General features: G+C 39.6%; 1 protein-coding gene across 1 annotated transcript in view; it reads left to right on the top strand.

The window, feature by feature from the left end:
* Positions 1-23,122, top strand: part of LOC106646870 (uncharacterized) — a 29,924-nt gene that overhangs the window by 1,040 nt on the left and 5,762 nt on the right. The window contains exon 2 of the mRNA XM_014363037.2: positions 19,035-19,150. Coding sequence (XP_014218523.2) covers positions 19,035-19,150 — 116 coding nt within the window. The remainder of the gene's footprint in view (positions 1-19,034; positions 19,151-23,122) is intronic.

The following is a 23,122-nucleotide window of genomic DNA, read 5'->3' as shown; positions in this document are numbered from 1 at the left end:
AAGATAAGTGAGGTATATACACATGCGAGTATGATTTGTTTATAGCGCGCTTCTAATTTTAAAAGCTGCAGGTGTACGCTGACCCGCGACTTTTCGGACACACGTGTCAAACTTAACGCGCAAGACGTATAAGTACGAAGCGCCTCATGTGACGTCCCTTTTTTGTTTGGTGGCATAGGAAAAGGACGATTATACGAGGATATCATGCCGTATTCCGTTTTAATCGCGCCAACGGTTCGCCGCCTTGCTTACATATACTTAATATACACGCGTGAGGAGAGCGCGCAATTCTCCCTCGTACGACTATCCGATGCGTGTTGGGATTACTAACAAGTAGGTATACGAGCTTGCGTCCGTTGATATGATGACTTTACGCGACAGTGATGATACGTGACGTTTAATCGATTATATGGATGCAAGTCATGTACGTTGCGTCCCGCGATCGTTAGACAAATCGGTTGATATCCATGAGATAGATATTATTTCTGCATGTCACGATCGATTGGCCCGGATACCGATGAGAGGGAACTCGGTACTGATAACAATAACAATTTGCGGAAGAGTATAGGCATAATACATTGTACACAACCATTGTTGTACAAGTGACATCGCGCGCATGAATAATATTCGACCTGATGCGTTGATGCACCTACAAGTATGCTTTACCACGTTTTTATTGGCTATTGAGAAAAAAAAAAAACGATGTACCCATGGATGTACAATAGATACGAGTGATATCGCTGCCAGAAGGTGCGCAGATGGTTCTTTTTTTCTTCCTCGAGACACCCCAGAAAACGAAAGCGAGCGAAATCGGCCGGCGTTTCCCTTCCGCGCTCTTCTTTTCTCTTCCCTCGTTATATTGCCACGTGAACGGGGGGGGGGGGAGACAAAAAAAAGTGTTGTACAGGTATATATATATATGGCGAACGAGGAGCCCGGGTCTCCTCCGCAGAAGCAGCTCGACTTCCCAAGAAAGCTCGACTCGCATGAACACAAGAACGAAGCGGCCCGCACGAGCAGAACGAGAGATTTTCGCCGAGGGCGATATTTGGAGATATAATACATCGCACCTACCTCCTCAGTGATCGCAATGGTAATGATGATTAATTGTTTTTTAGTACATCAGATCATTGTTTGGAAAAAAAAAAATGTATAGAGAGAGATGTACACTTGGTAATGGTTTTTTTGGAAACAACTTGGCTATACTTTTTCCTTTTGCTCGGCGGATCGGCGAAACTCGATATAACCCATGTGTGGCATGTACTTTTGATACAATGGAGCTTATCGACCGCTATACGTATATAATATACGTGCGATATGATAAAGAAACTCTTTCACCGCTTGCAACAATCGCGGTAGATCGTCACGTACCATTACATGTATATACATATATGGATTATTATTATTATTCTTACTTTTTTACATGTATGTATGTATACATATTTGAGTTTACAACACCAAGTTGTATGTATCAAAAGAAAAAAAAAATGAGACTGCGTGTACACATCGATTATGCCGTGTATCGTTGCGTTATCCTCTTCGATTGAAAAAAGTAATTGTCGATATATAACGTTACATTTTATCTGGGATCGTATAGCTCTTTCGATTAATGTTATAATAGCCGAGATCCAATAAACGTCACGACACATTGATGTAGCAATAAAAACCGATTGCCCCGACTTTTTATCATTTGTTTTCATCTTGTTTCCTGTATAGATCGTGAATGTATACGATTTGTAAAACGACATATCCAACACGAAAATTTGACGCTTCGTTACAACACGTTACCAGATATAATCGGTATATTGATTATGGCGAACGCGTTTTTGCTAAACAATACAAATGGTTTGTCACCTCGTGAAGGAAACTGCACGCAAGACAGAGCCGTCGTCTGAAATGATTTAGAAAATCATATCACCTGCAGATATCGTGCTCGAAAATACTAAAGTTTTGCTGTCACATCATACACGTCATATTAGCTCGCTCAAATTTTATTGGGTCACAGGCCGAATCAGCATGCGACAGACGGTGAAAGAAAAAAAAATAAATAAAATAAAAAAAACGATGCTTGTCAATCGGATGATCAAAGTGTGTACTATTACTTGACACCTGTGAGACAACTTGAAAAAAAAAAAACCCCTTCGAGCTTCGATACATTCGTTCTTTTGGCTTTCTGTGTAATCGAGGGAAAGAGAAGTCGTATCTCTTTTTCGAGCTTCGCGAGTGACGCGGCTATCGGCCATACAAGGCTGAACACATCGGCAGCATCGTATCTTAAAATCTGTCTAGTTTCGGGGGGACCACTACTATATAATATATACTCTCTTTCTCTCGTGAATATAATACACAAGCGCTGTGCCACAGTGCGAAGGCAGTGTTGCCTTTCAATCAGGGCCGGCTGGTCGTTTATACCTATATATACTTATCGTACGCTTTTTCAACTTCCTCTTACTTTGCGCGCTCCTTGAACGAGTCCTTGGATGGTTTCCCGCAGAAAATTACGCGCCAAACGGAAAAAAAAAAAAAAAAAAAAAAAAAACGAAATTGAAAATCGAGAACTCGCGTGTAACATACATCTGTGTGGGACACGTTGTGTGTATCGTATACCGAGCAGAAAGATACGCTTTTACGTAAAACACTTTGCCCAAGTGAAGGATCCACGTGAAACTTGTGGAAAAAGCTTCCCTCGAAGCTAAGATGGATGAGTATCTACATAATATGTGTAAGTACATGGTTGGTCCGAAAAGTGTGCGTCCAACTCGCGCCGAATGAAAAAGTCAACGATGAGGGAGACCATCACGGGCGGAAGGAAAAGAAAATATTATGAATGAAAACAAACGGAGAAAGAAGAAAAAAAAACCTTCCCCAGCGTTTTTTACCAAAAAAACGAAGCGAACGATAAAGCGTATACATGTGTGCGCACCACTGTTTCCTGAACTACTTTTTCGTCTCCTCGCACGCGAGCGAGAGAGAGAGAGAGAAGAGGCCTTTGAGAACTGCGCCCTCTCTCTCTCTCTCTCATACATATTAATAGAGCCTCGAAGACACTTTCTCTCTCCGGCGTGGCCGGGGAGATATTAAAGGCGACACGAGAGAGCGTCCCGGAGATTAGACTATACAGAAGAGACGCTATATAATAAATATATATGACCTGCGGGAGTATAGGTATATATATATATATAGCCGGAAAACGAGACGAGATGCGAAAAGATGCGAGGAACGAGAAAAAGAGAGAGAAAGACAGATATTGTACCCTCTGCCGCTGTGACTCCCTGCAGCGACTCTTCGCTTCGTCGCCCCGGATAGGCTATATATATGTCCCCATGTGTGGGAGTTGAATAGTGTAACATACTCACACGATGTGCCGACCAAAAGCTCGCCTTCTCGCTATCATCGTCCACGCGACTTTGTTCGACTGATCCGTTTAGGTTTATTGCTTGATGACATATACATTTGTGTATGCAGGGGCGATCGGTTCGCGCGCATCCGATCGGCCATCGGAATGGGAACGCTAAATTTATCCGTCGCGCTGATGGCTCGTGCGTGTACTTATTTATATACCCGCGAGGGACAAAGATAGCGCAAAGGGGGTGGCCCGCGTTTGTATACCCATACTTTTATAAGTGAGCCAGTGGGGACAAGGGGGGTAAGTGAATGTGGTTTTGTGTGGTGCTAGAAGATCCAGAGATGAGATCGGTATTTTTGCTGAGAACCAAAACGCGGTTGCTTGAAACCCTCAAGAGTCAATGATTGTCGCATTTAATTGTTTATTTTCGACCCTGTATAACATAAAACGTAAAATTAGCGTAACGCCATTCGATCTATAATCACTCGATATTTCACGGTCAACTATTTAAACGCTCAATGACTCGTAGCCATCGTGAGTATGTATTTTCACGCATCTCTGACATTGAATTTAAGATCGGCTGAGAAATCGGTTGTACAATTTGTTTTGCTTAATTATACGCCAAAGCGATCATCGTACCTGATCAAGTTCGAGGTTGCTTCCTGAATCTGCAAAATTTGCCAAAATCGGTAAAGTTGACCAAACACCGAGCATCGGCTTAAAATTAGCACGAGGGAGGGAATATTTATATACAGCGTCCCAATAATATATGCCGATACGTGCCCGGTAACAAAGCGACGCAAACCCCGAAAGATTCATCGTATATTCTTCTTCTTCTGCTTCCTCGTTCGTGTATAATTATATGTGTATGATGCATTTAGAGAAGCCAATGAGGGAGATGAAGAGGGCAAAGGAAGCTGAGGCCAAAGCAAAAGATCGTGAGATGTATACGTTTACATGGATCATTCCGCCGAAATTTTTTTTTTTCCCAGCAAAATTTTTTTTCTATGCTTTAGAATATCATCAACATATTGTTATTGAACTTCAGAGCGATACCCATTGCTTTGTAATACTATGGCTTATCTGCAAAAACGGCACTTATGGCTATAAAATAATAATAAATTATTCCTAATCCACCAGACTACCTATTTCTTTATTGCGTATACATTTGAATATCGCGCAAGTTTTGGCGGAACGACCAATATACGAGCGGTAGGTATTGTAGCATCGGCGACGATGGTGCGGAGAGGTAACCAGACAACCAGTGAATACGAGGTCAGGCGCCTAGAGGCAAGCAGAGAAAAAAAAAAAAAAAAAAAAAAAAAAAAAAGAGTCCCTGGGTCCGACCATCGTTCGCCGTTGTCTGATGCTCCGCTACCGCCGTAGAGGTCAGAGCCCCCGTTCTCGTACATGTACGTATAGGTACACGAAAGGGCCTCTCCCTTTGCCGACTTTGGCATTCTGCTCTGCTCACTTCCTTTCTCTCGTGATGTCTTCGTGTGCGTCTGCAGCGTAAATATATATATGTGCTCTCTTCCCATCTCTCTCCTCCTCGATGCAACTACTTGTATGCCCTTTTTTCCTCTCTTTCGTGCCCTCCATCACCCGTACATACATATCTTTACAATGTATGTATGTAATACGCGAGCCCTCACACGGATATACTTATTATAGGTAAGGCAAGGCCCTTGCCGATCTTTTGTGTCGATTCTCCGTATATCTGCATCGTATAGCTTTAGTATCTGCATATCCACATGTTGCATACAATGGTATTATATGTATATGTACATACTGTCGGCTCTTGTATACGTTACAAAAGGTATACCTGTGCAGAGCAAGGGATGAACACCGAACGAAAGCTTACCGATTTTTTCTTTTCCCCCGAGGCTTTGAATTGCAAACATCAATACGTTGGCAAGCTGAAATGCGCTATAGGAATCACGATGCTCGAACTCTGGGTCTCCCCATTATACCTCCAATAGAGTGCCTCAGTTGCGTTTTTTCTCGCCAGACAGACGACAAAAATCCGTGGCATCGCAGCAATGTCTACTTCGCACGCACAAGATACTCCGCGCTCCGTAATACAAGTTACAAGGACAGGGACAAGGATTCGTACGGAGCGCCGCCGATCCCACGGCACCTGCCTCCGCTCGAGATCCGCTCGCGGGGGGACAAATACCCTGCGGCCCTCGGCTCGACCTTGATTATCACCACCACCGCCGCTTCTCTCTCTCTCTCGCTCCTTTTGCGTGCGAAACTCTACCTCCCCCCCCCCTTTCTTGTACATCGCCCTTCGGTACCTTGTATTTTTCCCTGACCTTGCACATCTAGGTATGTATACGTGTATAGTCCGTAGGAGCGAAAAACGAGGAGAGAACGAGAGCTCGTCAGGCTGGTTTGTCTGGCTGCAGGAAGGGTATGGGGTTGTCCTAGGTCTAGGCGCGTAGTAATTTATATACATGCTGCTGATGTTCCCGCACACTGCGCAGGCATATATATATATATATATATATATAGGTACCTATTGTAGATACCGATCGAACGCGCTATTTTTCAAGGCTTGAACTTTGAAGTATATCATCTTAAGGATCTTGAGTGGTTATACCTTTTGCTAAACGATCGTCGATTGACGTCGCTCTGACGCCCGTTGTTGCAATCAAACGTATACACAAAACACGCGCATATTGTGTACGCGAATGATAATTAACGGATGTAATTTCGGGCTCGCATGAAAAACAAGAAGCTAAAGAGGGTTATTAATGATGATCTCCGTTAAACGCTTGGGAGTGTATATACGTGTGTATATATATACGTGAGAAGGTTGAAAACAACGTGTATATATATTACTTGCAGTTATCGTCGTGTTTGTTCGGGCTTTTGGATTATTTATTTTACAACTTAATTGAAGTTTCGGGTTTTCCTCCTCGTCGTCTTTGAGATCGTGCAACCGACAGTCGACGGGGATTCCCCCGAAAAACAAAAAAAACAATAGCTCGCTCGGAGTTATAAAGCCCTATGGAGTTGGTAGAATTTTTTTTTCTCGTGTGATTTATTTATTGCGTCTCCGTTCGGATTGTGTCAGAGAGACAGGGAGTGTTAATCCACCCGAACGAGATTTTCGTCGAGTCAAACACGACTCTCTCGTTCCGCGTCTTTTTTTTTCCAGTTTCGCACGCTCGAGGTCGCGGATGTCAAGTATATCAAACGTGTAAGCCGCTGTCACTATCTCCGACCTTCTCTCTGTCTCTCTCTCTCTGTCATTTCGACGTCACGAATTTCTTCCTCCGAAGCGATGGTGTGTAATTTATACAATAATCGCTCTGTCGACAATTTGACGTCCATTGTAATTTTTTTTCTCTCGGATTTTTCAAAACATATATTCATGAATTTTTGCATCGAAATACCTTATCGCGGGGATATTTAAATATCAAATCATTGTTTGTACCCGTAGCTGGGAGATTTTATGTTTACTCCTCTAAACAAACAACAGGTTTTCACGAAATTCTGATGCCCACAGTGGAGAAAAAAAATGCATCGCGACGACACTACGCAGATAGAAAACTCATTATATCCCATTTTTTTTTCTCTCGGTAATCAAGTAGACAAAAAAAAAACATAACAAGACACAAACATTTCCACGTACAGCAATGAAAGCGTTATTGAGCCTCGTTCCCATTCGTAAAGTGCGCGCGATTGAAAAGCACCAAGCTAATACCACCGAGGGAATAATAAGACCCGATCCTCGTTCGTGTGCACTTGAGAGAGAGAAAAAGCTCTTTTAATCTTCATCTTTGAGTATAAGGCACACATTTAACACACATACAGAGGCAACGAGCCAACGACCAAACTTTGCGTGGCGCTTACATTATATTGTATGCTGTACCCGACGACGACGATGACGTTATCTACTTACACATGCGATGACTACTTGTAGAGTATATAATATGGCACGTCATATGGGAATTTCATATGCAGATACCCTTATATACTTATTATGTTAACCAAATATGTCATTAATTATTTTAATAAATTTTGTATAGATGGACACACTCAAATACCTTTGGGACTGGCGCGCGTGACGCGAAACGAGACCGCGATTTACGAACTAACCCGTCAGTTTTCATAGATTCCCTCGATTTCGCGCGTATCCTCCATAATAGACGCTTTAAATTATTTAAAAAATATCATCGAACCGTTCCTTCGACGTGTCTTTTCGCTCGATATGTCGCCAAATTCATCTATATTTGTCCATTGCAACGTACCTAATCGTCCTCACCCGAGTTGACTCGTCACACAATAACCAACAATATATCTATACGTGTATTTCCCAGTGTCGCGAGCCATTATTTTAAGCCATCGGCTAAGTAGCGCGCGCGTGTGCATATACGGGTTATAAATATATTTAAGTCGCGAGCGCGTCACGCGTATATAGTTATACACCGCGCTTTCGTGTATCAAGTAGCTATACCTTATACTATTCTTCTTCTCGGCTTTGCCTAACGCGTATACACATTTTAAGTGTGCTATCTAATTATATGTAAAGATGCTGACGACACCATACATGTATAACTTAAGGGTATGTATGTGGATGTTCAAAAATGGTAAACTCAATAAATACGGAAGCGCCTTCGGAAGTGTATAGGAAAACGCGTGTTGTATATGTGCGTTGCACACGCATTGGTGCACGTACATAATATACATTTACGTAGATACGTATATGCTATAAGAATAGACGCGCATTGAATATATATATATAGGTAATCCGCGCTAGCACACGTCTCTCTTGCAACGTGTTGGGAATCGGGGCTATTTTTGCATTGCTTCTGCTACTTATATACCCGCTGAGTGTATAAATACATATTATATCTACTTGCGCGTAGCTCGTAGCTCACATCTATATGGATACCTGTATTTTTACCAAGCGGTATTTTGACCTCGTGGAGAGGAACTTTCGAAATAATTTTCACATCTGTGCTCGTGAGCCTAAAAAAAAAAGACAATGCCGTTGGCTTATACGCAATTGGTGCTTTCTTATTTGGCTATCCTCTACACAACTTGTTGTGATACATTGTACCGGGACGGATAGATTCGTATGATTTTTTTTTTTTTTTTTTTTTTTTTTTTCACGTCACGAGTGCAATATAAAAAGCTCCCTTACTTTGAAATGTATGAACTTGTGCATATGTGTAAACAAAATTTAAAAAAAAACACGCCTGTCACGTCAGTGAAAATGAGTTTCAGTAGCCGAGGTACTTAACTTGTTTCATACGTATACGTACGAGAGCAATTTTATCAAACTATTCGTCATTCCGTGACATACACCGATGTGTGTGTGGGCGCGCTTTACCGAGAAATACACTTTTTGTTGTCAAAGCTTTTTTTTTACAATGCACACGTGTCCCGAGCCATGAATTTTTATACTCGTACTTCTTAGAAATCCGCGAAACTTACTTTATTCGACTGTTCACGTATGAATTTTTCAAAGCTCGAGAAAGCAAAATAAGTATGTATGATCTATCAGTACCGTATTGTTTATATATGGATTTGATTTAGAAAATTGATGAAAAAAAAAAAAAAAACCGTGGGTCGTTCTTAAACTGTTTATTAGTTTTACTCTTTCCGTCGTCACTTCGGAGTCATTTTCACTTACTTTCGACTAAACGGCACGTATTGGCAAGTATCCATCTTTCAATACGCCACATTGGCCATCTGCAGTTTTCGCTTAATAATACCCTCGTCTGGTGTCGATTAAATTTCCACGACGCTGCTCGCTCCAAAAAAAAAATATGCACTGGGCCTCACTTGTAAGTTCCAGTTCAAACGTACAAAGGCTTATCGAAACTAAGATTGTACTCCGGAAACCAAATTTGCAGACTTGAGTACACGAGTGATGATAAAAAAATGACGCTCAAGCGTATTTAGAACTCGGTCTATATATGAGTATACATTATGTACATACGTATATGAAGAAAATTGAGTGGATAGGCTACGTTCATGTCCACGCGAGAAAATAAAAGGCTTTGATAACAAAAGCGAAGTTAAATTGCGTCACGTGTATAGTGAAACAACCTTTCGTGTCTGCCATGTACTAGGAGTGGGTCAAATTTCATTTAAAATACCACCATGAAATAAATAAAAAATTAAGGTTACACAAAAAGAAACTGAATAAGCCCAACTTAATTTTTCTCTCTCTGTTTCGAAGAAAGTCACTGGAGCTGACAATCAGTGATAAATCAAAGATCACCGATAAGAGCTGATACGACAGGGCGTACGCTGGTATAGATACACGGGATTTACTCGACTTCAGTTGGATCTCTTTCATTGGTTTTGCATTTTAACCAGTACTGCTAGCCATGTTTGGCATCTAAAAGTGGATACTGTGAGATCGATTTCTGAATTATTATCATATACTGATACGTAGCATAAAAGTCGTCAACACACACGTGGATTCTTCACTATTATATGGACAAATAAGTAGATCAGGAAAATTACATTTGTTGGAAATGTATGGACAGAACATGATTCTGATCCGATAAAGTGTATCGACCTGTATGAGGTATGTCGACTTATTGTAGATATATATATACATACACAGTGCGATTTCGACGTGGCTTATCAAACTCTATCCGTTTCAAGGTCCACATGTGTGCTCATACGTACATATTTTTATGTAAGTGTTTGCTCGATGAAACCATCGACTTTATAGTGCAGGACGTGTATTGCCAGTACCTACCTATGTAGCTACAATTTTCTTTTTCGAACTTTATGCTGTAAAAATCATACGATCGTCACGGTAACTTCTCTTTTTTTTTGTAACATATTGTGAGTTGTAAGGTATCTTGGTGACGTGTAAAACTCATATCTTTCATTGCATAGTCGTGATGAGAAAAGCCGATTTTTATTTTTGTAATCCTCCCAACATTCTCGGGTCCCTCCCGCAAACGTTTACCATAAATTACTATAAACATTGTATACCTAATAACTTTTTTCCAATCAGCGTCAGAGATGTCTAAAAATCGGTACGAAAATCGCGTTGATGAAAAAAAAAAAAAAATTAATTAAAAAATCAGAGTAAAATCAGCTGTTTGTCTCCACGCGAACCGATTCACCCACAACAACCGCGCGCGGTAAACGATTTTTCTTTTACGCCACGTTGAATAAATTTTTTTTTCTCGCGTGCACGCGCTGATTTTTTTACGACCTTCTTTTTCTCCCCCTCCTCTTTTTTCCCCGTTCCGTTTCGTAACAGAACATGATAAAACGCACGTGTGTAGTCTCTCGCGCGCATAGTTTTTCTCTTGGAATCGATGAGCACAGTGGCAGGTGAATTACCATTTCTTCATCTGGCTGCGCTCATATACGTTTGTGCACCACGTAACGTTACATGCTATGATTAAATACCAATTGAAAAAAAAAAACAAAAAACGAGTGTTAGGACTTTATTAGAACAATCACGCGTATACCTTTTGTGCTGTTTTGCATTTCAAATGCAGTGCAAGTTTTTTTCCTCTTCCAATGGATTGGGTTTTCTTTTTTTTTTTTTTTTTTTTTTTTTTCAAGCAAAAACGAGGAAACTCCCGATATTCATCGGCTTCTCGTACTCTCTTGATAGTCGAAATAAAAATGAGATCGCGCATTAAAGCATCCTAATGTATATATAGACTACAGTTATGTCAGGTAGCCCATTCGTCTAGCGGTTTCACTTCCTGAATCCGTTACACTCGGACCCGTTTGATTTGCTCCCTCTATAAATACACGCTTGGCTGTAAAAGCCACACAAGCCAACGACGAAAAAAAAAAAAAAAAAATCATCAACGACACAAAATATATGCGTGCACCGATGCCACGCGAAATGCAAATAAACCAACCTGCATTCACGGATACTTTTGTCTTTCAGTACTTTGCGCTTGTTAATGTTTTTTTTTTTTATTTGTTTTTCCTTCATCGAAATAAATCCCAACCGATGTATGTTATCGAGTGTCCTCTTGGACATTCGTATCGGATTACAATTTCTAATGCGCTTCTTCTGCACTGCTATACGATTTACCGCAACCTCTTGATGTGTTTACCTACCTATACTTTGGAAAAAAAAAAAAAATTACGATGACTCGACTTGTTGTTACTGTGTGACATTCGTTGTACGCGTTAACACCAGTTTCTTGTGGTTATAGGCTCGTGTGTTACAAGGTGTGTTTACGTTATGCTAAAATAGCCAAACAATGCATCGAAATTGTGGGCATATGTATCATTCAAATGTTTTTTTTTTTTCATTATTATTAAGAGAGCGCGCATGTTTTAAAGAACCATTTGCTCAACAATAAAGGACCCACAAGTTTTAAGTAAAGAAAAAAAAAAATTAAACGTAAAAAGAAAAAATACAAGAGTTGTTCGCAGTGTGTTACAGAGAGAGAACAGGCAAGCCCGGCCCAGACACATGGGCAGGAGTAAAACTATAACAAAACAGTAAAGCAGCACTTCACGTGGATGATGCATGTTGCCTTGCTTCCACGGGTACCCCTCTATATGATGCACCAGGAATGCCACGTGACGTAACAGTTGTAGCATATATATATATATACACTCGCGTTCCTTATCACATCGCAAGCTCGCGCTAATCTCGTCATTGACGTCATCGACGCGTGACAAGACTCTCAGGTGTGTATGTGCATGTGTATTTAACAAGTATATGCATGTACGTATACGTATGCGCCCGTCGAAAGGATTATGTGTTCGTAAACACTTTTGTACTCAACTCTCCTGAAAGCGATGTAACAAAAGAGTTCTTCCATAACCGAGGATAAACTTATAGACGTTGCTAGAGCCATCGAAAAAGCCCTCGACTATACGGTTTGGCCAATGCTATCTGAGAACTTCTTTCTCGTTTTGCTTCCTAGGTGTGTGTGTGTGTGTGTAGTGCACTGTTCCCGATCTAGAGGTGAAAGCTGCTGCCACCGACGTTTTTACGTGCCCATAAATTTCATCCCGACACTTACTCGTGTGGTACCTATACTTCATATTATTTATGAAAATTAAAGTGCCAAGCTTATAATAGAAACGACGAGGACGCATTCACGCGAGTCGCAATAAACATCGGTGTGCGCGTACCATGTAGGGAGACTTTCGCTGGCTCCTCGATGCAGCGCAACTTTGAAATATTTCAAAAGCTTACACCTACTCCTCGTCCAACACTTTCGCGCGTCGTTGAGTCCAATCGATGGTGTTCGGTACCAATGTGTGCATCTGCGATCTATTTGTTGAGTAAAATCGGAAAATTCCAAGTGCCGATTTTTACCGATGATTTATCGAGCTCACATTGGTGGGATCGCTAGCAAAAAGGCATTCAAGTGTATTATGCGAATTCCTTGCCAAGGGGATCGTTTATGTGAAACAAGTGCGTGAGAGTTGCACGTGTACGCTTATAAGTATATGTCAACATGCGACTAGTCACTTAGTAAACCAGTTAAAACTAACCGAAATTAGTGAGTACATCGAGACATCGACAGTACAATCATTACCTATTATGCATATAGATTATCGTTTCATTTGACTCAGTGTTTTTTCTCATTACTATCGACTTGTTATCACATTTTTCCCAAAAAAGTGTACGCAAGTACTGTTCTGAAAAACACACGCACTGATATAAAAGTATATAATATTCATGATAAATGGATAATATATCTTAACCTGTATAAAGTGGAAAATTAAAGACAGGGTTTTCACGGTACAAGTCATAAGTTCGGGTAATCAATGACTCCTCCCTGTAAAATATCCAACAACTACTGCATTGTTTATTCAGGTTGCGTCAAGTCATGAAAATTTACCAGTCACCGCTACTAATCGTATTCCTTCGAACTCGCGTTATTTGAACATCATTAATTTATCGTATAATAATAATAATGAATTTCAAGTAATTCTCTGGTCCATACATGAGATACATCATATCGATTTAGATCCTATTAGCAAAAAAGAACGTATGGCTCTCGTGACGACTTGTAACAATTACAATTGGAACACACGAGGCTGCAGGCGACTTCATCTCGTCTCCCTCATCTTGTATCATATAGCCTACGTTCGTACAGCCATGATGGATTTTTTTTTTTTCCCATCTGCGGTATTTGTGTTATCTTCACGTGTTGGAATCGCTTGCGTATAGTGCGACAAGAGCGGTATGTACAGTTGTGAGGTGATAAAGTATATAATTAATGACTGGTCGTTTCAATGGAAGAAGACGCCATCGTCACACATATTTGGATGTGTATCGAAGTGTGTTGTGATGAAGAATTTTATCTATTGTTATTCTTATTGGTAAAGTTGACTCATACGTTCAACATGTGCGAATTCAAATAATAAAAAAAAAAAATAATAATACTCGTGTAGATGACATTTGTATAAACTTGTTGAATTTGCTTTAATGGGTGGCGAGCAATGTATCTTTGGACGTGGATTATGCGCGATCAGATGAACGAGTTGAAAAAAAAAAAAAAAAAAAAAAAAAAAGTTATGAAAAACGCTGTCCACGTAAGCGATGTGTCACAAGAGCAATCGGCGGACAAGAAAACGGATTTCCGCTTTAGTTTATACTACACGATACTATCATGTTGGTATAGTCGTACACGTAAAAAAACAAAAAACAAAAAAAAAGAATAAAGTTGGAGGCTGAAGGACTTTGTGGTCACGGACCTCTGTCCAACAACAATGCGGTAAACGAATTAACTTGAATAATTACAAACAAACAAAAAAATACCATCTAACCCACACTATGAGTTACCAACTTGACACACCAACACTTTAGGGGATCTTTAGAGAGAAATAACTCATACTCATATGTGAGCTTCAAAAAATATGGGACATTACGATGTTGCCTTTCCAATCAAACCTGTACATATAGGTATACACACATACGGGCGCGCTCTTGCAAAGTGCAGTAATATATTATACATCTGTGAATATACGAAATGTACATTTGCCTTGTTAGCCCAGTGTTAAGCTTAAACACCGCTTTGATTCGTTCCAAATTCGTGGAACTTGTAAATCATCCTTATATTGTTTTGTTGTTGTCGCATAGTAGGTATACTCCGATAGTTCATCCTTGCCGATATATTTTTGCCTATACATTTAGGCGTAGATCTACACGTTCAACGCCAATCGCGAGTCTCAATTAATGGTATGTAGATGACGTTTGGACCAATCTTTTTAAATACTCGATACGCACTCTAATTCGAGGTGAGCAATTGATTGTAAGATGATAAAAAAAAAAAAAAACATCAAACCGTCCCAATAATGAAATGCCCATAAATCGCAATAACAAAATGAAAGCTCATCGCGCGCGCATTCCAATCCATCGAAAGTGGCTCGGTCATTGTTGCTCTTCTCTTGCCTCGTTTGCTCGCAATTCCACGGTATCACTCGCACTCTCGTTCACCCAATCGCGCGAATTACATACACACTCTACAGAGCCATTAGTCTCAATGTAAAGGCGCGACACGCGAAAAAGATACCTCTGCTGAAATGTACTGATCAAATGAACGGCAAGTGGAGGTGAAAAAAATCCAGCCAGCCTGTATAGGTAATTACACAAATACACGCTTAGATTAGGCAATTAAAGCGCTCATTGTCGTTCGTGCGGATACATGTTTTTGTACAGCCACGGCCGTAGTCGTCCTCGGTCGCATCATCATGACACCGCGACGTCGTGTATATAATAGAAGAGGAGGAGGAGCATTACGTCGCAGCCATGTGTTCTCATGCACCATGAGGATGCCACAGCGCCGGTCGAGTCGGGACGAATTTGCGTGTAACGAGAGAAGAGTTAATTGAGCGTTGATGGATGCCGTCATTTTCACGCTCCCAGGGAAGAGAGTGAGCTGACGTGCGCGTCTCCGTTTTTTTAGCTTTTGCTTTTCCTCCTTGCTCACATTTTTGTACATTTTGAGCAGATACGAGGTGTTGATTAGAGGGGGTACACGGCTGCCCCAACTTTTCTTTTTTTTTCGTCTTTATTACCTGCATTGCAAAAACCGATCCATACGCGAACAATGTACGTCGAAACAGTTCTAACTTCGCCAATTGAAGAGCGAATAAGTCGGAAGATACCCTTTATTCGTACATAAGTCGCTGCTTGTACGCAGTATGCGCGTATAGCGGGAAAATCGTATAGATGCCGCGACGAGCAATGAATGCGCAAACGGAGAGAGTTTTCTGCCTACTCCTACTTTCGATTTCTTTTTTTTTTTTTTTTTTTTTTTTTTTGCATCTCGTTACGTGCAACTCGATTGCTCTTGCGAAAAAATATGTTTTCAAAAGATAGCTTTTATTTTATTTTAATTTTTTTCAACTCAATTCACTAACATTGCAAAAACTCATCAATAATGAGGAAACAGTGACATCCGAACTATCAATGAAGGAGGCTTTAAACATTATTATTGAAACAAAGTACGTAATGGTAAAATAATACTAAATCCTAAGAACTAGAGTAAATTGGAACGAATCAATCAGCAGATTAAAATCACGCCTAATAGCCAACTAGAAAAATTTGTCCAAATGCCACAAACGATTTGCCAATTTGAGAATTTTTTCGAGGATAGGGCTATGGATGAACGTGTACGCACAGGGGCACTTTCGATGGATCGCAATGACACTTATTGACTTTGTTCGTCATGTAGGTAGAGTCGAGGGTAACATTTACGAGCCTCGGGGTTCCGATCTTGATTTGGCGCGCTGCCCTGATCCACATTCGAGGTCGACGCGCCTCTGCTCTCTCTCTTAATTCAAGTGGTAACGCGCTCTCTCGAGAAGATCGGGCGCTTATATTCGTCTTCCCGACACTCTCAATCGTCGATATTGATGCTCCTAATCGCTCGGGGGAGATCAAAGCTTTTTGTTTTTCTCGGCCCTCGCGAGACGGACTCTCCAAATCGGGGCCGCCGACAACAGCCACGGTATTTGGCACGTACACGTCCGAATCTCCGAAAAAATCACGCAGTTTGAGATCGGCTTGCTTTGTGGTACGTACTCTTCTTTTCTCATCCTAATACAAGTGGTGGCACAATAAATTAGGTCAAAGAGAACATTTGTTCAAAAAGTGCTTAAAACGAGCTTCAGTTGGGGCAGAACTTTGATCTATCGATACCTACCTGATTGAAAATCGAATCAGCACTTTTTCGAGGACCCAAATTAAAGCTCAAACGAATATTCCAATTTTCATCATCTGCAAGCAAAGTGACAATAAAAACTGTATCTGATTTATTTTGGTTTCAACGTGAAAGTATTAAGAGAGTATGCCACACAAAATGACCAACCTATTATGTACGCGTTGTATGATTTTTCGAAGATTTCAACGTGTATAAAATATATATGACGTACGGACAATGTATGCGTTTTAATATTAAATTTAAGCTCGGCATCGAGAAAAATCATTTTGATTGTTTTGGCAAATGGCCCGAGTTTTGGCTTCCCGACAAATGCGTCTCAGCTGGTGATATTATGACGATCACCTGAAATCACGCAAACATTGACACTGTAATGAAAACCCTGAAGTAAATATATAGTATGCATCTTCGTGTATACCTATAAATTTATAATAATACAAGAAATTTTATAGCAAAAAAATAAAATCATATGGTCCCGTATGCCACTTTTCACGATGGTTATACGTACAGTCGTCGCTTTCGCTCGTCAAAAATTGGGCAAAAGCATTCATTTCGAGAAATTGAGCAACACTTGCTTCCGAGATATGCAAAGGGATCCAGCTGTCCTCGTAATATACGCACGCCTATCACCAACTGGTTTGGTCTTTATCATCACCCCCCATTCCTATATATACATACTATATGCAAAGTAAACCCGGTTCTCGCGACCGCCCACCTCATTTCATGTAGTCGTATCAAATTACAAAATAGAAAAAAAAAAAGCTAAAACATCAGACGGCGAGAAAAGACCGATTAAGTTACTTTCTTGGACTTGATTTTTTTTTTTTCATTTGGCACGCGTAATAAATTATCATGGCGATTGTATATCATTCGCCTTAAAGGATACGTATGATAACACAAAGGAGAGGCACGCGAGTGCAAGGGGATCATATTATTATATCTCGCGTGGCGCGTGTTCGTTTGATAAGCTGCCTCTATTATGTTATATAATAAATGCGTCGCAAAAAGGAAAAGTAGAGCGAGGCGTGTGTATACACATATAGTCGATTTCTTCTCTAACGTGATGGGTATATTCTTGTATACCTATTAGGTGTTGAAAAAAAAAACAAACAAAGGTTTGATTGAGCGACTGATACGCTTATGTCGTTACTGTAGATTTATATTATGTGGGCTCGGCATGTAAGCACCAAAAGTCAATAAACAATAAAACGGGCCCTTCGAAGGAGAAAAAGGACCGATGATAAAACAGCGTCGCTCTTTCGCTCTATTGCCATCATCACACCATCTTTTTATACACATATACGCAACTCCTTCGGCTCCTCGTCATCGCAGCGGCGTCTATTATTATCTTTATAAACGGGAGTTAGAGAAAAGGCTGGAGGGGGGAAGGCACGCGCGTCCCCGGTATTTTGTTCTCTATACTTATCTTTTGTCCTCCCCCTGTCTGTCTCTCTGCAATATTATACCCACAACGTGGGATCTCTGGTCGGTCGTCTGGTCGACGTCTGCGGGGTCTCCACTTTCGCTAAAATCGGCGCTTTCGCGCTCTCGTGTGCATCGTAATGCTTGAGTGTGTATATGGGTGTTAGGATTTGAAAGCCGCGCACTTTCTTACCCACCAATTCGCGTGTGTGTATGAAGGATCACGTAAAAAAACAACGTATTAAAATTTAAAACAAAATTAATCATCACCCTACACGATGCACGGCTGTTTGTGGAATCAAAATTTACCTGTAGAGCGTTTATGTGCTTATTTCTCTGTTTAATATATTGCAGAGCTGTAAAGATCATTTAAAAAAAAACACTATTACTACTCAAGGGCAACAATGATTAATTTGAGGCGAGCCAATACAGGTCCAAACATAATGTATGAAGTAAAAATTAAAAAATTCGCTCGTACCTATTTTTAAATAATCAAAGCAATTAATTAGAGTAAAAAGGACTCGCTCTTCTTTGTTGATTTATTTGTTTTATTTATGCGTATATTAAATATTGAATTCACGGACTTTGCTGTTACGTGGCTGATTTAACGAAAAACGTAATGTTCTAATGGGTATAAGTATGGAACTTGCAAAATGTGTTTTGGTAATTTGAAGTTAAATTAACGGGATGTTCAAACGAGCACAGGAAATAGCAAAGTTTTTGCGAAACTACCCATATACCTACGCATGTACGAAAAACTCTCGTGACTTTGTATTCGCTTTCCTTTGCACTCCCACGTTCGATATAAGTATGCGTGCAAGACATGTATATCTGTGCGAAAAAAAAAAAAAAAAAAAAAAAAAAAGAAAAGAATAAAAACACAGTTGCCGAGAAAAAGAAACCACTTTTACCCATCAAGCTTTGAGATGAGAAAAGAAACAAAAGACAAGAGAGAAAGAGAGCGCTGTCGAAGCAGCAGAGTGCAGATAACATAAACGAGTACATATTATATATGCGTGCAAAATATGTTGTGTGTACGTGAATGTGTACTGTGCAAGTGGAAAAAGGAAAGGAAGGATATACGAAGGTATAAAAAGACTTGGTCGGTTTGGTTTCAGGTACGGAGAGATGCCCGCAGAAGGGAGTCGTGAAGCAGGTCGCTACAAAGCTGGCCGAGGCGCTCTCCGAAAAGGGACTCGCTCTCCTGGTGAACCATGGCATTCCCGACTGCAAGGTAAGTCAGCGGCAACGCAACATAAGCAATTATATAATTATATGCTCCTGGTCCGATGTCTTTGATGTGTTTGTCTGTATAGTGTATTCGTATACTTGTTTATTTAATCAACATTTCAAATGATACAGAAAAAAGAAACTCATGGTTTTTCATATTTTCCAAAGTTTTCTTCATTTTCTTCGAGTATGATGATAGCTTTGGAAAAATAAATAAAAATGATGAAACGTGTCTCATTTTGAGGTCTACGATTTTCTTTTCGACAGAATTAGGATTTTCTCACAAAACAGAAACTTCTTTTAACAAAAATCGGGGCTACGACACATTATTATTTTCCTATCAATGCAGTTTTCGATAATATAATATGTAAACAGTTGATCTACCGATTTTTCGGTTTTACTATAAGTGGCTAAAATTACATATTGGAGCATAAAAATTACTACGCATGAATCAACATAAGCTCTAAATGAAACTAAGGCTTTACCGATTAGCTTTCGTTCCCAATACCAATTTATAATGCACGTATCCAACAGTAACATGTATGTGCCTCGCGTATACCTTACATGACACCTTGACGTATTGGTCAGGTGCAAGTGATGGGAGGGGATAGATGAGTCGACGCCAGCGTGCGTAGTGACGAAAACAAGAAACCCGGGGTACCAAATAACTGTTATTTTCTTTAATTAAGGAAATAATGACAGTATTTCGTCAAATTTACAGATGTTATCATCACATATGCATAAATAGTATCAATATTATGAAATTGCAGTTACACAAATGTAAAAAAATGAGCTATGTGGTGCCAAAAACGGTTGTTAAATGTTTGAATGTAACAACATACTTATTAATGAAGCCTCGTTAGTTTTCGATCCAGAGCACACTCTCAGAAGCAGACGGCAAAAAGAAAGATAAATGTACGAAATAAGACATGATCATTGTGATTTCTATTATTTAAACGTTTACAAAATGTGGGTGTAAGAAAGTGTTGTGTTGTTCCAGTGTAACAGGAGGGCAAATATAAATGAAGTAAAATTACATAAATTTCGATGATTCTCCAACTGTAAATAAAAGTAATTTTCATGTGCATTGCAACTTGGACAATTTTCAAAATAATCTGAATAAAATGTACATGCAGGTTAACTCAGTAGGGAGCTGAAGTTACCAAGGTCTGCCTTATTACGACGGCACTCGTCAAATTGCCAACTCCATCACTTTGAAATTCTGTAACATCGCACACATGACTACTTTTAACCTACTGTTTACCTTTTTTTTAAGGCTTCAGAGTTAAAACAAATCGACCGGGTGATATTCCTAAAGCCTGTTTTTATGATAACATCCATTATCAGATGAATAAATATACTAATTTTTTGCTAATTAATTAATTATTACTCAAAGTTTGCATCGGTGTGTGTTGTTGACGTGTAATGTGGGTACCCGCGGTTGCGTGATTTTGACACCTAGGGTGGCGCTGCATGATATGCACCTGGCCAATACGCAAGTAACTATGCCTACCACGAGGAATAATAAATTATTTTTATCACTGTTACGCAACAAGTGTCCGAGACCGAGGAGAGGAAAAGGTACATGCGCGCAGTTTCATAAGAATCACACATGCATCACACACTAACACTCGAATCGGAAACTCATCGCTAATAATCATCATAATGATTGATGATAAAGAGCATTGGGTTGCGCTGACCTTGCCGCGAGTGAGCGATTGTTGAACGCCTTATCGTGCTAAACGCCCCACTGGCTACATATTATGCTTTACTTGCACCAGTGAGTTCGTGCATGTGTGTGTGTGTGTGTATGTGTGTGTTGTATTGTATATGTACACGTGCATAGATATAGTGGCGCGTGTGTGCATTTTGCATTACAAGTGACGATACAGGAAATTAGTTCGTTTTCTTCGTCGTAGTCGCCATCGTCGTGTCACGGATTATCCTTTATGCTTATGACTTTTATGTTTAAATGCAGTTTCGTGCACATGGGTTATTCCAAAAAAAATTATCTTTTTACATAAAAAAGTTTTTTTTTTGCACACAACATTTAAACCAATCTCATTTTTTTTTATCACCCTGTCGTGCGATGAATTAGAAAAAACGTGGTCGCCGTGAGAAGTAAACGTGTGAGCCGACTTGGACACATTAAAATGTTTCCATTTTTAGCTGATCAGAAGAACAAAATTACGTCAAAAGATGCGATGGGAAGAAATTTTTAATCTATAAATATGTTGTTTCATTCAAAAGCTCCTTTCTCGCGCGTCATTTCACATGATAACGTGTATTTTAGACAGTATCTGCTCAGACAAAATTCAGCTGTTTTTTTTTTTTTTTTTTTTTCAAATTTGTTCTTACGACTTTAATACGGTCGCATCAGTGCAATTGGCGAATTGCAATATTTTTCTGATTGAAAAAGAGGTTTTTTTTTGGAATTTCTCATGTACATAATATGGGTATAGGTGATACAACTTTCATTATCTGTTCTGCACTTGCTGGCTCATTCATTTATGTTATTGTTTTTTTTATTGCGAATGCAAGGCACTTCTTTTATGATGAGTATTTATAGTCTTCACGCACAGCGATAAGAGACTCGATGCAATTTTTTTTTTTTTTATTGTAGCTTATGAATCTCAATAAAGCGAGACTTAAATGAAATGCTGTGTCATTTTGCGGTGGGGTAAATGTAACAATCGAGTCCTTGTTGGTCCAATAATTCTTCTTCACAAAAATTGCAATTCACAGTGTAAACTTTATTACTCGACACTTTGGAATCCGTAACAAATTAAAATGTTGTTGAACAAAATATCAGTGTCGAATAAAAAAAATTACGTATACTGTACGTAAAAACAGTACCAAAGGGTGAACAGCCTCCTCGGTTTATCCCTCGCGACTCGACGGTACTGAAGTAGGAAAAGGGGCGAGCCCGAAATAAGTCGGAATTTTTTGCGCGCCGAGACAGCGAAGCATCGGCAGCCCTACAAGAGAAACAAAATTAGGAACATCACGACAAGCCCATCCTAAATGCATAAATCTCGCACCAAGTATAGGATTTTTGCTTTTTTCCATTTTTTTTTTTTTTTTTTTCGCTTCAGCAGCCGCACATTTCTGTCGTTATGCTAAAACTGTACACAACTGAGATATTGAGCCAGGAAATGCTTAAAATTTTTTAGTAGTGACTGGTTTACTTGGTTTAAAATTGCATTCAATAAGCGTGAATTACGCGCAATAGAACTGTTGAATCGTGCGAGGTTGTGATTATTAATTGATCGGTAGTTATTTTCAATAGAAGTACAATGTTGATGATTTTTTTATTTTTTATTCATTGATGGTGTATTTTTATACAATAACACAAGAACTCATTTGTCACGCGTGCATTGTTTTACTCTTTTTTTAAAAAATTCCAAATTAGCAGAAAAAGTTACATATACGAGCGAAAAATCACCATTGTTGCTGATAAAGTAGACTCACGCGAGTGAGAAATAAAACAAAGGCAGAATTATTTGCACTCGATAGTGCTCCAATTCGCGTAACAATGACAAATTATTCCGTAATAAAGGATCGAAGCGTGACAGTAAGTGTCTCGCAACCCACATAAATTCGAACGAGAAAAGAGAAAGAAAAGAAAAACAGTTCAATAACACATCAGGCTATTGATATGAATTTGAAAGAACCAAGCTAACAATTTATGACCGTATTGCATTCACAGGAATTTGCTGTGTTTTGTTGATCTCGATAAAAAAATATGCTTCGGTACGTGTGTTGTTTTTTTCCATTTTGCACCCGAGTATAATTAATTCGTTACATTAATTGATTGTTTCACAAAATGAGTGTACGTACATCCCAGAGATCGATTGAGAAAAACTTTTTTTTTACAACATGTAAAATCAGTTGCACCCATATTATTCAAGTAAAAACCAACATCGATAAATTGGTACAAGCGAATAATTGTAAGTACGTACATACTATGTGTGTT

Source organism: Copidosoma floridanum, unplaced genomic scaffold (assembly GCF_036245765.1).
Source record: "Copidosoma floridanum isolate Cflo_tuat_1 unplaced genomic scaffold, Cflo_Japanese_pri ptg000013l, whole genome shotgun sequence".
In the NCBI taxonomy this organism is placed as follows: Eukaryota; Metazoa; Arthropoda; class Insecta; order Hymenoptera; family Encyrtidae; genus Copidosoma; species Copidosoma floridanum.
The sequence above is the reverse complement of the archived record's forward strand: the minus strand, read 5'-3'. Positions and strand labels throughout refer to the sequence as shown.